Source organism: Lytechinus pictus, chromosome 7 (assembly GCF_037042905.1).
Source record: "Lytechinus pictus isolate F3 Inbred chromosome 7, Lp3.0, whole genome shotgun sequence".
Lineage (NCBI taxonomy): Eukaryota > Metazoa > Echinodermata > Echinoidea > Temnopleuroida > Toxopneustidae > Lytechinus > Lytechinus pictus.
In genome coordinates, this window is record NC_087251.1 from 30,549,450 (window position 1) to 30,572,126 (window position 22,677).

General features: G+C 35.1%; 1 protein-coding gene across 2 annotated transcripts in view; it reads right to left on the reverse strand.

Annotated features, from left to right (window-relative positions):
* Nucleotides 1-20,476, reverse strand: part of LOC129265285 (leucine-rich PPR motif-containing protein, mitochondrial-like) — a 38,208-nt gene extending 17,732 nt beyond the window's left edge. For both annotated transcript variants that reach the window (XR_010294168.1, XM_064102440.1), the window contains exons 1-23: nt 20,264-20,476; nt 19,364-19,486; nt 18,798-18,919; nt 18,037-18,182; nt 17,462-17,500; nt 16,904-16,991; nt 16,356-16,460; nt 15,460-15,499; nt 14,157-14,311; nt 13,523-13,634; nt 13,060-13,097; nt 12,429-12,498; nt 11,594-11,715; nt 11,237-11,327; nt 9,784-9,850; nt 9,302-9,390; nt 8,542-8,648; nt 6,715-6,867; nt 4,980-5,087; nt 4,061-4,200; nt 3,666-3,751; nt 1,344-1,548; nt 821-945 (exon numbers count right to left, since the gene is read on the reverse strand). Coding sequence is in view for 1 of the 2 variants with exons in the window: in XM_064102440.1 (XP_063958510.1) it covers nt 821-945; nt 1,344-1,548; nt 3,666-3,751; nt 4,061-4,200; nt 4,980-5,087; nt 6,715-6,867; nt 8,542-8,648; nt 9,302-9,390; nt 9,784-9,850; nt 11,237-11,327; nt 11,594-11,715; nt 12,429-12,498; nt 13,060-13,097; nt 13,523-13,634; nt 14,157-14,311; nt 15,460-15,499; nt 16,356-16,460; nt 16,904-16,991; nt 17,462-17,500; nt 18,037-18,182; nt 18,798-18,919; nt 19,364-19,486; nt 20,264-20,399 (2,467 nt within the window). In the remaining variant the exon portion in view is untranslated. The remainder of the gene's footprint in view (nt 1-820; nt 946-1,343; nt 1,549-3,665; nt 3,752-4,060; nt 4,201-4,979; nt 5,088-6,714; nt 6,868-8,541; nt 8,649-9,301; nt 9,391-9,783; nt 9,851-11,236; nt 11,328-11,593; nt 11,716-12,428; nt 12,499-13,059; nt 13,098-13,522; nt 13,635-14,156; nt 14,312-15,459; nt 15,500-16,355; nt 16,461-16,903; nt 16,992-17,461; nt 17,501-18,036; nt 18,183-18,797; nt 18,920-19,363; nt 19,487-20,263) is intronic.
* Nucleotides 20,477-22,677: the final 2,201 nt, after the last annotated feature.

The window sequence follows — 22,677 nt, forward strand, 5'->3', positions numbered from 1 at the left end:
CACCATCATCACCATCATCACCATCACCATCATTATCATCACCATCACCCCCACTGTCATAATTACTTATCAAAATCATCATCACCACCATCATTATATCATATCATCATAATTCTCACCATTGTCATCATAACATATTTCCACCACCATCACCACCAGCATTGCAAAATATCACCACAGTAACCATAACCACCACCATCATCATCATCATCATCATCATCATCATCATCATCATCATCACCATCACCATCATCACCATCATCACCATCATCATCATCATCACCATCACCATCATCATCATCACCATCATTATCATCACCATCACCCCCACTGTCATAATTACTTATCAAAATCATCATCACCATTATCATTATATCATATCATCATAATTCTCACCATTGTCATCATAAGATATTTCCACCACCATCACCACCAGCATTGCAAAATATCACCACTAAAGCAACCACCAACATCATAAACATCACCACCATCCTTATCATCATCACCATCATCATCATCATCGTCATCATCTCCATAATCATCATCATCACCATCATCCTCATCGTCATCATCATTATCACCACCACCACCATCACTATCACACATCATCATAATCCTCACCATTATCATCACAAAATATAACCACTACCATCACCACCAGCATTGCAACATATCACTACAGTAACCACCACAATCATCACCATAATCATAGCAACATATCATCACCATCATCACCACCACCAGAACAACTCGTCATCACCTACCTACAGCTCCATGAATCCTATAACCATCTCCTCCCTTGGTCAATAAATAGACTAACCTCTTTGAAGCTGGTCTGTATGGCCCTCTTCTACCAGACGAACCAAGACATCTTGAAAGTGAGGCATGATGCTGTATTTCGCTTGACAGTCTCGGATACATGCCAACGCTCCTTCCAAATCATTCCTGAAAACCAATCATCAAAACCAAATTCTCATGTCTAAGCATTAATTCCATCATTACACTGATCAGAAAAATTCTTTCATATCGCAAGATTGACATTCCCTTTGCACATCTGCAATAAAACACATATAATCATCAAAATAAAAAATACCCCATTGCTAATTCTCAGTATGTAAGAGCATGTTATGATCTCAACTGAAATTACTACAACTGATCATCACAACACAACTGAAATATCAATTATTTTTGCATTAAGTTAAGCCCTACAAGAACTGGATGCTGAACAGCTGGAAGAGTGATGTTGGGGGCTGAATTATGTACATGGGCCAGACATTCCCTCAGCATTGTGATCATGAGTTTGACAACTACACTTTAAGATATGAATGATGAAAGGTCCTTACTTGGCCATGTACGCGCTGACAATGGGTCCCACAAGGTTATTATTAGGCTTCACCAGATCAAGCTCCACCATCGTCTCAAAGATGCGTTCCACCTCTTCAGTCAGTCCGTCAGATGCTAGTTCATTCAGCATATGAAACGTTTGCTTCTCCATCCGATCCGTTTCAACGGCAAGTTCTTTCATCTCGTGTACCATGCTCAAAGCATCTATAAATAACACCAAATAGGTTTGTATTGGCATATTAATCTTCATGTCATTCATCTGACGTTTGAACAATTATTGCGATTAGAGTAATATAAATACACACCTGCTCATATGATCATTCATTCAAATAATAATAAATAAATTTGGTACATGAATATGGTACATACATGAAAATATTACACATAAGTTAAACAAACAATTAAAGGAATTTTGTATACCAATGGTATGTAAAATTGTTGTTCCTTTGATTCAATTTAATACTAATTGATAACTGTAAAGTAACTTGTTGATAAACAATTTTTAACTTTGAACTCATCCAATTAACAAGGCACTGGAAAATATAATTTGAATATCAAAGATATCTTAGCATACTCTCAAAATGACATTTTTTTTTACAAAGTTTCATAACAAAAGGCACTTCTGTGTACATTAGTATATTGCAGCTTTATGCAAACAAAATGGAAGTAACATTCTCATTAGTATGTCACAAATAAAAAAATTCTAAAATAAAACAATATTAGAACCCAAGGAAGAGCTCCTCAGTTTCGATGACCTTATTTGGTGACCATCTTCAAAGTCTACATTCGCCCACTTTTAGAATTTGGATCACCAGTTTGGAGTTCGAGTCTTACTGCGGCCCAGGTGGAAGAACTAGAACGTGTTCAAAAGCGAGCTCTACGCTGCATTGCATTCCCGAATGTTCTACCTTATTTCGATCAGCTTACGTTGTACGGACTAAAAACTCTCAAAGAACGTAGAGATGACCTCCTGCTTCGTTTTGGACTTGGGTTACTAAAATCTGAGCGTCATCGAGATATGCTCCCCCCTACCAGAAGATCTCAGTCCCGCTCGAATGTCCAGCTCCGGAACTCTGAATGCTTGGACATACCATTTTGCAGAACTCGAATATTCAAACAATCCGCGATACCACATATTGTATCTATATTGAATTCACAATGATTGCATTGATTTTGTTGTATTTTCTATATTATCACAAACCTTGCTCAATTCCTTTATTTTTACTTTCCTTTTTTTCCCTTTTCTGATCTTTCTTTTCCACTTTTTTCTCCTTTCTTACCCCCTTCTTTCTTCACTTTCCTCTTTTACTTTACCTCAAGCGTGTAAATGAGCTTACTGTGATTTTGATTTTGTGCAATATTGAAAGCTTGTTACTGCCATATTTTACCTTGTTAATATTTGAAATTGTAATGTTTTCTGAACTGGTTTTTATTCCCCGGCAATCCGGTGATTTGCACAATTTTCTTATTTTTTAGATCAAATGAATGTAACAGTTAACTCTAATGTATGTATATACTCAATTTTAATTCGTGCCAATGCCCATCTTTCTTGCCATTATCTCATCGACCACACATTTCACCTTTTTTTCTCTTCATTGACGTATTCTTGGCATTTTTTTTTCATCACTTACTGCTATATTTTTACAAGGTTTTAACCAGCTTTGTGTCCATATTTCCCTACTATTTTTCCCCCTTCTGTTGGTCTTCTTTTCCATATCTTGCCTTCATCTGCCCCTCCTTTACCTTTCCTTTCTGTTTCTTTCCTTCCATTATTTTCCCTTGTCACTCTTTTTTCATCATTCATCCTATCCCATCCTCTCTTTTTTTTTTCTTTCTCTTCCTTTTCTCATTTGCTTTTTATATTTATGATTCCCGTAATATGGTTTCCTCTCACTATCTCTCTCCCTTTCTCTGTTCCCCCTTTATTTTTGTCCCCGTATTACTTGGTTATACATGTAATATAGCATTTAATGCCCTAGTTGAGTTCTGTTCGAATTACACTTTCACACTTCTTGACGTTTGTACATGCTTCATTGATCAATATGTTTCTTTTTAAAGTTTCTTTTTTTTTCTTTTGGTATATCTTTTATGATTGTGTAATATGATTATTGGTTGGTTGTAATTCTTTGCTTTTATTTCATCTTTATAATATTGTAATTTGCCTTTGTTTATACTGTGCACTGGATTTTTCAGTCTTTGGACTGTTTTGCCAGTTTTTTTTATTGAATAAATACCATACTACTACATCTCTTGGATAGGAGGTTAAGGTAAAAAGGCTCAATGGATAAAAATGAATTACACATGAAATGTCATTTACAAACCTGGGAGTTGATTATTCTTGGCCAGGTAGCAGATCAAATGGCGATACTTGGAGATGTCTAACTTGAAACTTGGATCAAACTTGAGCCTGAAATATAATTCATTCATTAAAAAAAATTACGAATGAAGTCTATCGAATAAATATATGATTTTTATATTGCGTTTCAATAGAAAATCATTCAGATGGAAAAATTAACTAGCACCACCCAATTAATTTTTTTTAGTGGTATTTACAACTTCTAAAGAATAAGAATATAAAGATTACATTAATGGAAATACTTAATTAGATCCTCAAAAATAATATCAACCACTAATCCTTCAATCTTTCATTAAATATTTAAGACTTGAAAATCATGACAGATTTACCATAAAACACATCCAATGGGAAAAGACTTACAGTTGATCTTTCAACTCCATGGCTTCAGTCCATTTGCCTTGGTTACAGCACACGTTCATAAGACAGGCAAAGATGGCCCCCGTTGGTTCATAACCAGCCTCATCAAACTCCTTCTTCAACTCCATTGATCGTTCAAAATTCTAGAAGGAAACAAATATTTGGATAGGGTGACTTGCATTAAAAATTTACTTAGCACAATGATATTGATCCTGATGTTTATTACAGTGGTACATGATATACCAATGATCATTCAGGCTATCAATACACTCAATTTGATTAAATCTTTCAATTCTTTCACAAATCCGACCGGTCATAGGTCAAAACTGTTTGACAGGACATTTTGATGTGCATGCATGTGCTTTCTGCTATACGATCACAAGTCTATATCAATGTTGGCGGTATACTATGTTTCAGCATAGTTGTAGTCTTTAAGATATTTTACATTTATAGTTTTTCCTTTCAATCTATATATCATGATTCTTCTAGATTACATGACTGATAATCATTGGTTACCATCTGTTCTATCATCACAACTCTCAGACAATGAACTAAAATTAGACATTGAAGATTCTTTACAAACATATTGAAGACGTTGTCGATTACACTGTTTTAATGCGAATCATTTAGAAACCATCTCAAAAGTCTTAATGGGTACATATACATAACAAGAAAACATCATTAAAAGTGCATATCCCATGCTTTGATAGCAATATGCAATAAATCTGATGCATACTGCTAGAATTATCTTAATAAATTTGATACATATTGCTGGGAATACCTGTTACATGATTCTATTTCAGAAACACTTCAGCAATTATACCTTAAAATAACTTGAAGTAATCTACCAAATTCAACTGGCTGTTAGCATATAATTTGTGCTTGGAATAAGAGCCTTGATAGGAAGGACCGAGAGACTTACATTGTTTGTAGTATGGACCAGGAGGAGTCTCCTCAGGATCCCTCTCAGGTTACCTCCTTTCTCCCTCAGCTCCACTAGATGGTTCTCCAGCTCCTCAAGGGATACCTCCTTAATGTAAAAATAAAAATAAAGCTACAGGGTTTGAATTGATCCAAGGTCATCGATGGCTATGAGCAAGGATGCCCTATTGACTTATATCAATGCCCATCTCATTGGCCTTGAAGAGTTTTTTTAACTTTTTTTTCTCTTTCCCACTTGTGATGTAATTTTGAAATATGCCCTACAGAAAAGTGGCCTTGCACTTAAAATGGTGAAAGTTAAGGCCTATAGCCACTCAGCAAGTTGGTCTAGCTTTTATTTTATGGAACAATCAACTTTCTATCTTGAATGACAAGTTGATTATCATTAGATTGAGACTACGCTAAATATAACAGTGGTGTTTCCTCTAATCCTAATGGGTTTTGGAGAGTATTTCGTGGGGGCAGCTAACATTATTCATATACACCTACAGGACAAGAAGGATACTTAACCCTAACTAGGCCGGGCTTTTTTGGCTGTTCTGTGGCCGGGGGGGGGGGGGGGGGGGGGTTGATTCAACCCCCCCCTGAGATCTCGACCGCCGATCGCGCGAGCGCCGCAAAAATTTGCACGCCGGTAGTATGCGATGTAATCTACAAGGCTGTATGGTAAAATTTTCCAAAATAATGAGATTTTATTTTACATGAATTAATTATGCTAATTTATGCGTAAATCATACTTTTTGCTCTAATTCACTAAATAAAGCTCCTAGAATGCTAATTTTTGGTAAAAATATTCTTTGTAGCATTCTTAACAACGGCAATTGAAAAAAACTTCGGTTTGGAAATCAATTTCTTATGTATTTTATTGTTTTATGAATTTCTTATGTATTTCTTTGTTTTTCAACCTTTTGCTTTTCTTTGTTTTTTTCACCAGATTTATTGCACAACCTTTTTGAAGCATAAATATGCTAAAATCAATTGCTTTCAGCTGTTTGAAGTAAAAATAATCATATCTTTATGAATATGATGAGAAAACTCAATTTACATTGACTTTGTACACAAAATTACGTTTTGGAACAGTTTTTGGTCCGAAAGCACTTACAAAATGTTGCGTAATTTCGGAACCGCGTACCCGGGCGTCGTAAATTTGGTCTCAAAAGATGCGCGAGACTTAAAAGTATAAACTCTGCGAGTGGCGCGGTCAAAAAATTTCGCGCGGCGGAATGATCGCAGAAAATGTTGAGAGGGGGTTTGATTCAACCCCCCCCCCCCCCCCCCGGCCATTTTAGGGTTAAATGAAAGGAAGTGTGACTGGTGACCTTGTACATTGGAAAATCTGGTAACCTGTGTGTCCATAGGTTTTTCTCAACACTCCTTGCTTTTAGTCCATGGGCAATTCAGCAGTTCTTTTTCTTTCACCTTTTTACCCGTCTCGTACACATAACATTTTATTTCCTCTCTCCCTCTCTTTTCTTTTTTTCATTGCATCTTGGGCACTCTTATCGTTAATTACATCTTGCCATCAAGCTATGCTTCACTTTAGGTCCTTCTACTTTGAATCTAAAGCTTTAGAATGTTTATTTTGCATTTGCATTTCTTTCTTTCAGTCTGAGTTGCAGGTTTTTATACCTCAACAGATCAGATCATGCATCAAAGAGTAAAAGGCCCTCTAAGAGAATCATCTGATTGGGATTACTTGGAAGAATGATACATACCTCACCAGGCAGAACATCAAAGTTAGCAACACGATCCTTCTGTATCTCAGTAGGGTCTAGGAGTTTGAGAGCAGCTGATTTAAGCATTGGGAGCTTGATCCGATCCAACTGATTCCTAATTCCGCGATATCTTGGTCCACTGATGAATAATCCCTGATAGGATAGATAGGAGAAGTGATCACATAGGTGAAGTGTTTGATCTGGAAGGTGTCAAGCACCAAAAGTTCTAATTTCTTTCCAAGTAAATTCCAGTCATGCTACAACCATAACATGAATTCCATTAGATAATTAGTATTTGCAGAGTACAAAGCAAAATAAGCATGGCATTCAATCCGGTTTGGAGGAGCAATAGTTATAGTAAATACACATGCCTATGAAATGTTCGCGAATTTTAGATGTCGGTCTAGATTCCTTTATTTCACAGTGCTTGGTTTGCATGCCGATGTCAGAACTTCTGAATCCATAAGTATACTGGTATGGCAAAATGATTTGGACAGACTCTCTCTTGAAGAAGTTGCTTAATGAAAGTGCTCAAATTCAGCTTTGGTTGTATAAAGAATAAATTTCATCTTTATTCAGCCTTTCAGACAACCCTTATCAATGATATAATAACTTTTTTTAGCATGATGGGTATATAATGTCTGGCAGCATGTAAGAAAAACAAGTGGAATGCCTCTGGCCGTCTCACCTGCATCACGCGATTCAATATAGCAGCAGTGCTGATTTTGAAAACTACTATAACTCGCACAAGATGTTCAGTGATACTTGGTTACTCTTATTTCCACGTTTTATGAACTAGACCAATACACTTATAGAGATATGATGGCAATTCAACAAATACCCCCAACGTGGCCAAAGTTCTTTGACCTTACATGACCTTTGACCTTGATCATGTGACCTGAAACTCGCACAGGATGTTCAGTGATACTTGATTACTATTATGTCCAAGTTTTATGAACTAGACCAACACACTTTCAAATTTATGGCTGTAATTCAACAAATACCCCAATTTGGCCAAAGTTCATTGACCCTAAATGACCCTCGACCTTGATCATGTGACCTGAAACTTGCACAGGATGTTCAGTAATACTTGATTACTATTATGTCCAAGTTTCATGAATCAGATCCATAAACTTTCAAAGTTATGATGGTAATTCAACAGATACCCCCAATTCGGCCAAAGTTCATTGACCCTAAATGACCTTTGACCTTGGTCATGTGATGTGAAACTCATGCAGGATGTTCAGTGATACTTGATTAACCTTATGTATAAGTTTCATGAACTAGGTCCATATATTTTCTAAGTTATGATGACATTTCAAAAACTTAACCTTAGGTTAAGATTTTGATGTTGATTCCCCCAACATGGTCTAAGTTCATTGACCCTAAATGACCTTTGACCTTGGTCATGTGACATGAAACTCAGGCAGGATGTTCAGTAATACTTGATTGACCTTATGGCCAAGTTTCATGAACTAGGTCCATATACTTTCTAAGTTATGCTGTCATTTCAAAAACTTAACCTCAGGTTAAGATTTGGTGTTGACGCCGCCGTGCGCCGCCGCCGCCGCCGCCGCCGCCGTCGCCGTCGGAAAAGCGGCGCCTATAGTCTCACTCTGCTATGCAGGTGAGACAAAAATCATTCTCTGGACTGATACACAGAATTCAAAATCTAAAATTCAATTTTTATATCATTGCTTTATTAGATAATTCTGCAACTGATTTTTTCACAAATAAATTTATCCCGATGTAGATCTTAAACTTTTGTATGAATGACATTTGCTTAATCTTACACTACTGCATGATTACTGACTGGATTGCACCTACCTCTCTCGCAAGGCTTCTGAGTAACAGATTAAGATCAGGTTTCAACTGTGTAGCTTTGTTCACTGGAATACTAGAGACAATATCATACAAGAAACTTCCAAGCTGGTCTGAAAAATGAAACAAAGAATAACATTTAACATTATTTAACATTTCAATAATGCCTAACAATTTCAAATATTATTCTTAGTTGTATGTAAGCTATTAGTCAGATTAGGATGATCAATACATGAAATATCCATATCTCTGATTGTTTCAAATGCTTAAATTGTATAAGTGTAGAAAGATATGTTTCTAAAAGAAAACATTCTCAATTCTATATCATAGATTCATTTTAACTACATGCATGTTTGGGCCTCATGAAAATATTTCACATAATTTGTTTTACAACTAAATTGTTGAAATCCTCATATTTTCATCTAAATATATGAAGAAAAAAAATTCTTGCTTTCAATGTCTTGGGTATATCATAAAGCATATATAGCACATATCATTCAACCTCCATTAATTTCTTCTTCTTTTTTTACAAACAGTCCACTTTTAATAGTTGAATGATGAAAATGAAAAATATAAACAAATACTGACTATTCATGATATATGTAATAAACTGTCATCAATTAATTATCAAATATTACTGCTATTAAGTGCAAAGTGTAAGAAAAATAATATATGTTTACCCATTTTTAAGATTGTTACTAAATCTAACTCTGGGTTTATACTAAAAAAATTACCTTGAGCTTTTATTGAATAGTGAATACATTACCTTCTTTAGTAACATTATTGTCCTCAAGGTCTTGATGTGATTCAACAAAATGTTTGCAGATTTTTACCATTTGCTCTGGTTGAGGATTTCTGTACAAAGAATATCAAATATATGTAATATCAATTAGATACATGAGATGATATTTAAAAACAAATGTTTAGACACTGTATCTTCATTAAAATACAATTTGTTTACAAACAGAGTGAGATTACTTACTGCCTACATTCTAATGGAAATTGAACTTGGGATTCAAGTCGTGATTCAAGTTCAAGTTCTTTTTTAAGTTATTTTTTACAACTAAAAGAAAGAAATCTTATTCTATAGCCTACAGTCTAAAGTCTATATCAGATATAGCAATGTATCATTACCAGGTTGAATTTAACCCCCTTTCCCTTAAAAAACAACAACGAATATTTGTCTAAAATCATCAAAACAAACATGATTATCATAACACATTGAGAAAGGATGACATGTGAACTCACTTGCTGAAGCAGGAAACCAGACCAGCTCGAATGAGAGGAACATCAACAAAATCTCTGTATTCTTCAACTAAAGGAAATCAAAAGGATAAAAAATGCAAGTATAAAATAAAGATACACTACAGCTTGCAACTTCAGCTCACCATAAATTACACAATCATCTTGTGAACTGATTTTCAAAGTCCACATTACAAATGCCATGAACTTCAAATCAAATATCATTTGTTAAATCATTTTGTAGATTAAGTTTAGTGCAATGACCTCTTGGAAAAACTAATGAGAACTTGGAAATAACAAGTAAACAAGTGGAATGCCTCTGGCCGTCTCACCTGCATCACGCGATTCAATATAGCAGCAGTGCTGATTTTGAAAACTACTATAACTCGCACAAGATGTTCAGTGATACTTGGTTACTCTTATTTCCACGTTTTATGAACTAGACCAATACACTTATAGAGATATGATGGCAATTCAACAAATACCCCCAACGTGGCCAAAGTTCCTTGACCTTACATGACCTTTGACCTTGATCATGTGACCTGAAACTCGCACAGGATGTTCAGTGATACTTGATTACTATTATGTCCAAGTTTTATGAACTAGACCAACACACTTTCAAATTTATGGCTGTAATTCAACAAATACCCCAATTTGGCCAAAGTTCATTGACCCTAAATGACCTTTGACCTTGATCATGTGACCTGAAACTTGCACAGGATGTTCAGTAATACTTGATTACTATTATGTCCAAGTTTCATGAATCAGATCCATAAACTTTCAAAGTTATGATGGTAATTCAACAGATACCCCCAATTCGGCCAAAGTTCATTGACCCTAAATGACCTTTGACCTTGGTCATGTGACGTGAAACTCATGCAGGATGTTCAGTGATACTTGATTAACCTTATGTATAAGTTTCATGAACTAGGTCCATATATTTTCTAAGTTATGATGACATTTCAAAAACTTAACCTTAGGTTAAGATTTTGATGTTGATTCCCCCAACATGGTCTAAGTTCATTGACCCTAAATGACCTTTGACCTTGGTCATGTGACATGAAACTCAGGCAGGATGTTCAGTAATACTTGATTAACCTTATGGCCAAGTTTCATGAACTAGGTCCATATACTTTCTAAGTTATGCTGTCATTTCAAAAACTTAACCTCAGGTTAAGATTTGGTGTTGACGCCGCCGCCGCCATCGCGGCCGCCGTCGGAAAAGCGGCGCCTATAGTCTCACTCTGCTATGCAGGTGAGACAAAAACTAATGCAATTGGTTGAAACATCACTTTAAACATAGTTCGAATTATTTTCCCCCATAACCCTTGTCATACAAAATGCACTTTTATACTGATAATTCCCTCCTAACATTCATGAACCAGTAACCTGTGGTTTATGCAATTCCCATTTGAATTAGAGATGTATAGATACTTCAAAGAAAAGAGCGATAGCTTACTGAGCTGAACAACACTGTCTAGTCTCTGCTGTTTGACTTCATTCCTTGCCATGGCGATGACCAGAAACTTATCAACTGTTATACCAAGCTCCTGTGTGGACAGAACATATTGAGATAAAAAAATACCAATTTATTAGATGGGATTAAAGAAAGGATCCCCAAGTTCAAGCCAAAGACTCGCAAAGCAAATGGTTTGCAAGTTGCCCGCTGACTTGGCAAACATGCATACTTAAAACTATCCATCAAACTACACTGTATAAAATCATCTGGCTATGACCTTTTGCACATATTATATGCTTACTTCCAAACAAAGACCACTTTATTGTGTCATTCCCTGACAGGTGTAATATAACTTACATTGATTGTTGCCTTGATGTCTGTTAGTGTACCTCCGAGACATGGAAAGACAAACCTGGTGAATGTATCACTGCTGGCCTCAACACCCATCTCACCCATCTGTTTCAATGTATTCATGATACCTGCACAGAAAACAAAGCAAAATGAAATTTTCCTTTTTAATCCTTTCTCAGGAACAAATAACTTTTCATCACTGAAAAATACATCACAAATATGAAATTCTCACTGGATATATCACAAATGCATGACACAATTTCACTAACCCTTAATTTAAGGGACGACCAAGATTTGCTGAGGATTTAGTGATGACACAACATGAGGGCCCAATAAGCGTGATAATTACAGCTGATGTGATGAATCAGCCAATAGACACTGTAAATATCTGGGTCCCATCTTACAAAAAGTTGCCATTGATCTGATCAATCTCAAATATATGTTAATCCATGTCATAATTTTTATCCCTGGAAATCTGCACAACGTACTTCTCATACAAAGACCAGCAACTGCCAGAAAAACAATCAATGTATAAATATAACATCATATTTAGTAAAGAGATTGAACAAAAGGGCATTTTTTATGTTGACATTACTGGCTTTCCACTCGTGTGGTTGACTGAATCAATCGCAACTCTGTGTAAGACAGGGCCCTCTCTCTCATCTGTGTAAGATGCCTTCTCAAATCAATAATTTTAAGTTCTGGGATTTATTTCAAATTATCAGGCAGCTACTACTACATTGCCACTGTACAGCTTATCTTTTCTCTTCTGACAGGTTATCTGCTACTATAAATTACACTGAATTAAAAAAAAAACAAGAATCCTTATTGATATCTTTACCTTCTTTGTCATTGGCCGCGGAATCTCTTGCAAATATTGGCCAGAAGTAGTGAGGTCTAACTGGAATATCCTGTCAAAAAAAAGAAAGAAATATTTATCATTCATCCCTGCATTCATTCATTCTTGGTACGATCTTACAGAAGTGACACTGAATTCTTTGTTCAATGGTATACAAAGATATTTTAAAAATTTACTTGCTGTGAATTGGAAAGCATTTTCAAACAACTTTCAAAGTTGGAAAAAACGCGATAAGCTTAATGTGCCTTTTATAGGACATTTTCAATTGCTTTAAACAAATTCCTTGAATATATACAATACATTTTAATATGCACAAGACATCTGAGCAGGTTGATCTATGATTGTGTTGACTAAATTCAAGGAAAAGTTCAAATTCTTCGTCATAACTGGAATAACTATCTGGCATGGCAGATACTATCTCAATGAGTGAGCTAAAGCATGCAATGACACAACTCAGTAATTCCTCAGCAAAGAATTGAATTCATCTATCTCAATTAAATTCATTACATTTCAATTCACTATATTATGGTCCAATCGTTTTCATCATAATACAATCAAATTCATAAAATCTCAATTCAATTCATTTTATTTCAACTTAATTCATAATACTTACAAGTTCAAGCATCCTTCTAATGATTCCAAAAGCATAATCTGCGTAGAAATTATCAAAAGTACAATTTATAACAAAGTAAGTGTTGAAAGTAAAAGCAGAAATTTGCATACTATTATATCATCATTGATGTCTTCCCTATTCATGATAGCATTGGTACTATTATGAATACTTTACCTGCACCTAAACACAAGAATTTGACACATAATTTTTTCAATCATTAATTGCGATTAACATAAAAGTCAACTGTATGATCAATAACTGCTTTGTGATAATGGCCCCTGAAATCTGATATTACCTTTTGCATCTTTGTTGCAGAAGCATGAAATTCACACAATTTACAATATTACACAAGTCAACACAATGATGATTAAAGACAACTTGCTGTGGTAAACAAGCAATTGAAATAAGCTCATCTTGAAAGAAGGAAATTAATATTAAAATAGTAGCATTATATTTAACATACCTTTATTATCCTTCACTTTCCTAAGCGCTGAATGAAGTGCTACAATGTACGGTGATGAATGGAGGCCTGATGAGATTAGCTCATCCAAGTGTCCAAACAAGGTTTCATGAGGCTAAGAATAAAAGTTATTTAAAGAATAAATGAAATCATATTCTTGCAAAAGAAATACCAATTAATAAGTAATCAACATCTAATCCTGAAAAGTAAATCACTGGGTGCAAGCCAGATATGTATTTACATAATTCAACTTTCCCGGCAAACCGTTAACATTGCATGACCAAAAACTATTTTATATTAATCTGCATTTCAAAATGCACTTCAAAAGTAAAGAAAAATAATTTCATTTACATTTATTCAATGTCAGAAATTTGAACATGTACAAAATATTTAAAAAAGTATAACACTCCCAACAATAAGGTATATTCAGCAGGGTCTCACTTCATATCAATATAATTTCATAACCTATTGGTAAAACTAAAAAATCCTGCATTTTGATTAGCCAATAGCCAATTTGCAAAATATCTTGCATTTGTTGACAAGGAAATGAGGTGATACTCATCTCCATGAGAGCAAAGTAATAATCTTCAAGACAACTTTGGATCGTGTTAACCACATGGTAAATACCCATACTCACTAGTTGAATTTGGACTGCATGATCGATGAAAAAGTTTCCTTGGTTCTGTGGCTCTGCAGAGTTTTCTACTCTCAATCCCTGAAACATCTTTAGAACTATAAACGCAGCATCGTCGTGTCCCTTGGTCATCAGACTCAATGAAAGGTTAATAGCATCTGTACCAAACAATAATTAGGGAAGCGTTTCAAGAAAGGATTTGTCAGACGTTGTATCCGACAGAGTCTGTTTTATCCGACAGCAACTCCATTATTATCATAATAGAGATGCTCAGCCATTCAAAATTGAGACAAGTTGTCATCTGACAAATCGTCAGATGAGAAATGTTGATGAAATGCTCCCCAGAAAATGGTTTTCTTTTTTTCTCAAAGGGATTCATTCACACATGGCAAATTTAATTATGATAAAGACAAAAGAAAAAGACCATAACATTCTATTAAAAGAAACATGTTTCGAGGTACACACCTCATCATCAGCCTAAAATCATAAAACAGAGTCACTGGTATTTATACATTTGGGATCTCAAGGTAATTTCAAGAATGTAGTTTTAAAATACAATGGTATGTGGAACAAAGTGAATTTAAAAAGGAGTGAAAGACAAAATTATGTCAGTGATAGGTCAGTTTGGGTGGGTTGATTAAACAGAAAATATTATTTGATAAATTGTACACCTGTTAAGTTAGGGGCTTTCTCCATTTGATGAAGAGCCCTTCTTTTATTTTGAGCTAAAAGTCTGTTGATTATCATAAATTGATTCTGATAATCAACTGTTGTTCTGACAATTAACCATACCCCTACCCCAACTCCCCTTTCATGCTAGGTTGCTAGTTTATAATTTTCTCTATGATTTCTTTCATGATTATTACTTCATTTAGTTTTTTTTACAGGTTAGGCAATATTTGTAATGTAAAATTGACAATTTTGCTTAATAAATTGCTGAGTATGCTGGCAGTTTTACGATTCTGAATTTTGTCTTTCTATCGGAGAAGACCTGGCTTATCATAACATACAGTTATCATTCAATATTTCAATAAGTAAATGCAGAAATCTGTGCTCTTTACACTTTTGCATCTGACAGATATTTATAAAGTTCTGAATCAATATGTGTATATCAATCCCAGACATTTCAAATGCTATTTGAATGATAAAAATGAGTAGAAAATATATTGTCTACTCATACTTAATCAGTTAAAATTAATTAAAATGTGAGAAGAATCGACACAAGAGGATATCCAGGACCCATAATAAATATATGTTGCCTTTTTCAATGTTAGAGGAGAGGGATGACGTGGCTCTCCATACTCACCAGGGATATATCCTGCATTGAGTTGCACTTTCTCTAGGACCTACAAAATAAAAAAGAACTCTTTATTTGATATCTTTATTTGAATTGCAAAATACAGCTGTGCTCAAAATTAAGCAAACTCCACCACCCACAAAATACACTCCTTCATGCTGAGTGTTGAATTTAGAAAACAATGCTACAATGTTCAGCAAGCCCAGAAAAATAAACTTCACTGAAGGTAACATTTCATCACCTGAGTTCACAATTAAATACATAAAACATGGCAGAACCTGAACACTAAATATGTTCATTTTCTGGTGGGGTTTACTTTCTTTTGAACACCATTGTAGATGTATTGCTTAAAAGGATTGCAAAACTGATTCTCTATTTCACTTTGAGCAAAACAAACAAAAAATCTGTCTCATGTTATGTAACTGATGAAATGGCAAACAGTGGTGAAGATCACCATTTATCCACAAGTTCAATGTCGGCTTGTAGATAGGAAGAGACAAACTAAGGCAAAAAAAAGTTTGATGAGTCACCCTAGTAAAACCTGCAAATGGACCCCAATTTTCATCTATTTTCTCACATTTACAAAAAAAGTTGATAAAAACTGGGGGATATTGGGACAGAAAATTGCCTATATCATCAGCTTATCAGTGAAAACCAATATCTGACTAACCCTCCATCTCCATTATACATGTATTGTGCACATGCACAGGTCTGTGACATGTAAGCCTAATAGGAACCCCCCCCCCCCACCCACACACACAAGAAAATAGATTTCGGTGCATTCAAATTACACCTACAAAACCTGACCAATTTACTCTATTTTTCCTCTCTGTTTCAGCAAACATTTTTTTTTTTTTTTTTGGGGGGGGGGGCTTACTAACCAACCATGAGGACTATTGGCTCACCTGTGGGAGATGCTCACTATGTCCATATGTAGCAAGACTGTATGCTACACTCAGGAAACATCTTCCTGAAAGATTTACATTCTCCGATTCCAATTCCTGTGTCAGCTGTATCATGGAAATCAAAGTTAAAATAAAGAGAAAAATTATCCAAAGGATTTCAAAATCATATGTTTTTTTTTTATTTGCTTGACATAAACCTGAAATATAATTTGAAAAAGAAATGTGGTTCACTTTGAGAAACCCCCCCCCCCCCCAAAAAAAAAGTAGGTTAAAAGAAACCATGAATCAAGCCCTATTCTTTTCCCTAAAATGATCATTCAAAATATTCATATTAACATTCTCATTTTAACAGAGCCTCTACTTTGTGACAATTAAACCACCTACATAGATTCTCCACCTTTGACATTTCATATATATTTTGCAAAGTTAACTCATAAAGTTTGAAGTTGATCCCTCAGATGAAATTAATATACATGTATAGCACCATTATACAATAATATGCTTGTCTCAGGGATGTTATCAGGAGTTTAACCGAATTCAAAACATACCTTGTTGATGCTTTCAATGTCTCCTTTTTCAGCGTAAGCACACATGAGTGCAGTATAGGTATCAGCACTAGGCTCTAGACCGACGCTCCTAGGAAGAAATAAAATTGCTAACTTGTTACAGACTGAATGTGAAACAAAATCAGTTCCCTTTGATTTAGATCAAATGGGATTAGAAAGGTAACAATCTAATTTTAAAAATAGATGCCTTAAACCCTTGCCAAATACACAATATATTGCACATGTATGTTGAACTTTCAAGAACTGTAAATTGAAAATTCATTGAATATTTATTACACTAGAAATAAAAAAACTGCAATCTAAAAATGAATGCAAAGTGCAGAAATAACTGCACACACACAGTATTGTGTGCGTAAATCAATTTATATTTGAATGACCTAAGTAGATGGAATTATGAATAGGGAGTAAGTCTTATTCATATTGTGACTTCTGGAAAGAAACAACTATTCATCACAAAATTTCTCATTACCATACTGACATATAACTGTAATATAATAAAACTATCTTAAGTCAAAAGATAAATGAAAAATATCCACTTACCTCATTACATTCAATATGTTCTGTGCATTATCAAGATCTCTGCAGAAAAAAAAAAATATTATTCATAGTAATGGTCAAATTCACCATACTAAAGGTTTGTCACCACTGAACATCTAATCAGTCTCAGAATTTTTTTTTTTTTACTTAAATGAACACATTCTGATAGGTAAAAACAAAATAAGTGATGTCCCCTAAAAAGGCATTCCATTCATGACGATAGATGCTTAAACATGATTTCACATAACTAACACTATGGTAGTAACGATACCAAAATGAGTTTGTACAGAATCCAATTAAATGACTGCCCAAGTGTCTGTTTATATTGATAAAAATATCTGCCAAAGGATCGTGAAAGAATTGTGTAATTGCTGAGAAATAAGCAGCATAAGCATGGGATCTGAGCAGAATGTCAGATCTTTTTCCAAACAATAATTATACAGTGAAATCAGGAAGTGCTGCATCTACTATCTTTAAGTCCTTGGAAAAAGCACATGACTGACACAAATCTACCAAATTAACAATCTGTTTAGATTTCAACATTTGGAGGAAAAAATATCTCTGAAAGACAAAATTACCCTGCTCTTCCATGTCCCGTGATGAGGGAATTAAAGATGCCTTCTGTAACAGGGAGATCCTTAGACTTCATGAACTCCAGGATCTTGGTAGCTCCCTGGATATCGCCTTGCAAGCAGTACGCACTGATTAATCTCTGGTAGGTAATCTGCAATAAAAAAAAATACATAAATATATCTAATCAATGACCTACAATGAGCTTCAGGACTACTCCAAACACCTAATAGGGATTTTACGATTTGCACATTCACTAGTGGACTGCTACGTACGTATTTCGTAAGAGATATAAAATCTGCTTGTGTTCTGTGCTGACTAGTTGGTGGAGTGGAGCAAAGCGATAAGCAAGCACCTATTGACAATACATTGCTATGATCTATTTTCAATAATCTATGTTATTTGGGGAAAATGTGTCATCAAAATTTTTTTTTTTTTAATTCCAACAGGGATTTTTCTACTAATCCTCACATTTCATCACAGACAAACCAATGGGCAATGCTGGAAAGCTGCAATGAAAGAACATATTGGCATTTCTGGATTCCCACCGAATGATCCGGCACAGTCAAGTTGCCTATCCTTGATGGTGATTCTCAGGCGATTTGAAAAATAAACTTGCCTTGACTGAAGGCTTACTGGGAGGAACAGGCTCTTCAGGTGATCATAACAGAAGTTGGATACATAGACTATCAAAATACAATGTCGGTGGCTCAAATCTTCAATGGGCGGTGGTGTTAAAAAAAGAAACCATGATAATTGGACTACTTACCCTGTTTGGATCAATGCCATGTTGTTCCATTTGAGCCAAGAAGTCAGTTGGGGAGAATTTATGCTCATTTTGAAGATAAACCCGGAGAAGGGCATTGTAATGGGTGACATCAAAGGTAGTTCCTGATACAATACAAAATTTGGGCAAAGATAACACATTTTCAAGCTGTTGATAATAATTGTCAATACGATAAGAGGCTAATTCTAAATATATCAACATTCACATACAAAGAGATGTTTTGTGAGACAGCTTTCATGAACATTAGAACCCTCTAAAAATAGTCTTCAATGGAAAAATCAATTAAATCTTAAGGTTATTCCATTTCCCCAGAAAAACAAGAATTAAATGGCATTCAATAGCAAAGATACAGCTATTTCACTTTGGCTTCACATGAATATCAATAATAAACATTAACTAAGACTAAAGTACAGGTAAAATGTGTTTTATTGTACATATCATAAGTACATTCTACGATCACATTTCAATATTAACTGATGTTCTTCATGAGATGCCCTTGAAGTGATTTACTTTGAAATCCTATCCAAGTTTTCCACTGGTCTTCTTACCGAGCTCTTTAAGTTTATCCCATATACTGGAGACAAGTGCTGTCCTCTCTTCAAGGGCTACCTCTGGCAAGAGTGACCCACAGCTTCTGATGAGTAGCAGGGCCTGGTTCGGCTTAGCAGCACCTGGGCATTTAGTAGGGGGGAAGAGAAGAAAGAAAACATTACAAATTTTAATCATTTGGCAGTAAAAGGACAATGCCTCGGAGGAAAATATTCTAAAATTAGACAGTTCAAAACTCCTTAGATAATTAATCTTTGAAACTACCGTAATTTTTTTTTTAATTAACATACAGATAATCTAGAATTTTTCTGATTTTTAAAAAAAGAATCCTGCAATTATTCTTTCTTCCTGATAGTAAAATAATTTGTTTCAAAGCATGGACTGCCCCAGAGTATCCACATACATTTGTTGGACATATTTTGGAGCGTTGTGGACCAGTGGATTAGTCTTCTGACTTTGAAACAGAGGGTTATGGGTTCAAATCCCAGCCATGACATAATTTCCTTCAGCAAGAAATTTATCCACATTGTGCTGCACTCAACCCAGGTGAGGTGAATGGGTACCCGGCAGGATTGATTCCTTAAATGCAGGAGCGCTGAAAGGCAGCTCGAGCTAAAGCCGGGGTAATAATAATAACATTGCGCCTCGGAATAGAATATTTCTAGATATATGGCGCTATATAAATGCCTATTGTTATTGTTTATTTTAAATGGAAAGCACATATCTATGGAAATTCAATTTAATATGGTAAAATCTACATTTCATGATACCCAGCTTTTAAACCTTATTGATAAAGAAAACTGTCCATTTACAATTGTAAAAAAAACCAGAATGTCTTCATCATACTGTATAGATTTTTATTTTTTTGGCAGGGATAACAGAAAAACACAATTTCCTACCTAACTTGCAAATTTCATCAAATACAAGAATCAACTGAGCTTTGGTGATTCGTCCCGTTCTTCTGACCATATCGTCTAATCTTCTGAGAACCATTCTGAATTCATTGTCTGATCTGATTGGCTGAGCGGTCTCCATGGAATCAGGTTGTTCAGCAGACTCGGCAGAGATTGACTGAAACCTGGATATTGCCGCTGAAAGGCATTGCAGGTTAGAAGTTCTGGAAAGCAAATGGAGAAAGACTTGCTTTGAGGATATTTGAACACATATTTCGAATTTGAAATCTATATTTGTCTCAGGGTTTGTATACAGAAATTGCAGTAAGAAGTACATGACATATTTGAATGTTAATGTTATGACATTTTGTAATAGATACTAACACTCATCTGTTTGTTGATAATATACAGAAAGTTATGTTAAAGTAAATGTGTTTATCTACTTCATTATCTTTAATGTTATTTTCTGCATGTATAACGATATATTGTCATTTTTGCATTTGTATGTATTGTTCGTTTGTTTGTTAAATGTTGTTACAAATTGTTTTCCGGTTGTCATGCTCAGCTTTACGAACAGATTAATGAAACACTGCAATTATGCTCTACACATAATGAATGTTTTCACATATCTCCTCATCCATTTTTTATGTATTTAGTCTCGGGAAAATTTGAGAACTCGAATGAAGAAAAAGCAACATTGCTCGCTGCAATTATCTATACATAACTATATCAAAGAACAGTACCCTGTCATGCAAACTTTCCAGGTTTTCATGTGAGAACGCCTATTATATACATTTATAGGAAGTGTAGTTTGAAAGACTATTTGCTCCTCAGATATATTATTTGATGTGTTATTTCACGAGTTTTAGGAAGAACATTGTGAAACAAAATTAGCTGTTGGTGAGAGAGGAAATTCTTGTGACTCTATAATTTAGATTATTTAGCATAATTCACTGTAACACTAATGACTGTACAGACAGTACAGTAATTGATCCTCAGTGCCACCTTCCAATCACATCATCAAAATGGCCATTGCTGAAGACTTTTCATGGACACAATAACTGAAAAGAAATGAAATGATTTCAAAGAAGAAAGTTCAACAAAAGATATTGTTGAACTACATTTCAACTACAATTCACTCCTGAGAGTCCTCGACCCAAAGATGTTGGTAGATTTGCTAATGTCATCTCTAACTAAGGTACTGAAAATGACTGGAAAACCAGACAAATGCCAACCTAATCAGTCCACAGTGCAAAGTATAAACATTGAATGACTAGCAGAGCCCGTGGTCGTGGAAATTCCACGGGTTTTTGGGGAGTGATTATCACTGAACAAGCAGTAATTATACATCTTTAATATCAGGCCACCAAAAAAAAATTATTTGAAGGTTTTGGTGGCCACTTCCATTGACAAGTGGATACCATGTGCGACCATGGGGTCTCAAAAAGCACCCTAAACAAGTATTTTCCATACTCTGAAAATGCACCCCTTAACAAGTATTAATTATGGCGTGTGAAACCCTACCCTTAACAAGTATTGGAAACAAAACTATACCCTGAATCGAACCCCTAGCTAGGCACGCTCACACATCACAAGAGGGCGCTTTTTCGCGAGCTCCGTTCGCTGTACAAAAATTGCGACTGGCGGCGGCAGCGTGACGAAGCGAAATTGAGCTCCAGAGGCATGGCATGGCGTTGTTCAATCCACTCATACATGTATTATATCGAATGCCAGAAAAATGATTTAGACACCATATGGCTGTGTGACGTATAGACTGACCATCTGACTCATCGGCACTTCCAGCGAACCAACGAACGACGATCGAGAGGCCTGGAAAATCACTTGTAAGTACCAAATTTGCCTGATTTTGTAGAAATTTTTAGTTTTATGAATAATTATATTACTTGCACACTGATGCATCATGATTCATGATGAAGATGAAATTCTAAGCTTTAATTTAACACCGAAATTACGTGGGAAGAACTTGGCGGATGAAAGCGATTCAGCTTGATGCACAGGCCTGTTGCAGGCAAAATTGTCGCGATTTAGCGCCTTCGCGCTCTTGAATTTTGCGGGGGGGATTTGTCGTCTGCTTCATCTGCCCTGCACAGTCCCGCGTATCGCTTTCAGTGTGCACATTTGCACTCACTTATTACGTAGGTAATATTATTTTCTTCATTTGTTAGTCATGGACCAATTTAACATTTTATTCACTTTAAAAATTTGTTATATTACAATGAACTAGATGCAAAACAAAGCACAAAACCTATTATTTCCTGTTCATTATGAATCATGATGGATTAACATCTTATTCTCAGACTTTTGTTTTTACTTGTTTTCACTGTCTTCAGTTTATTTTTTTTGTTAGATCATGTATTGATATCAGAATATGGTATGATTTTTTTATTTTTTTCCTTATA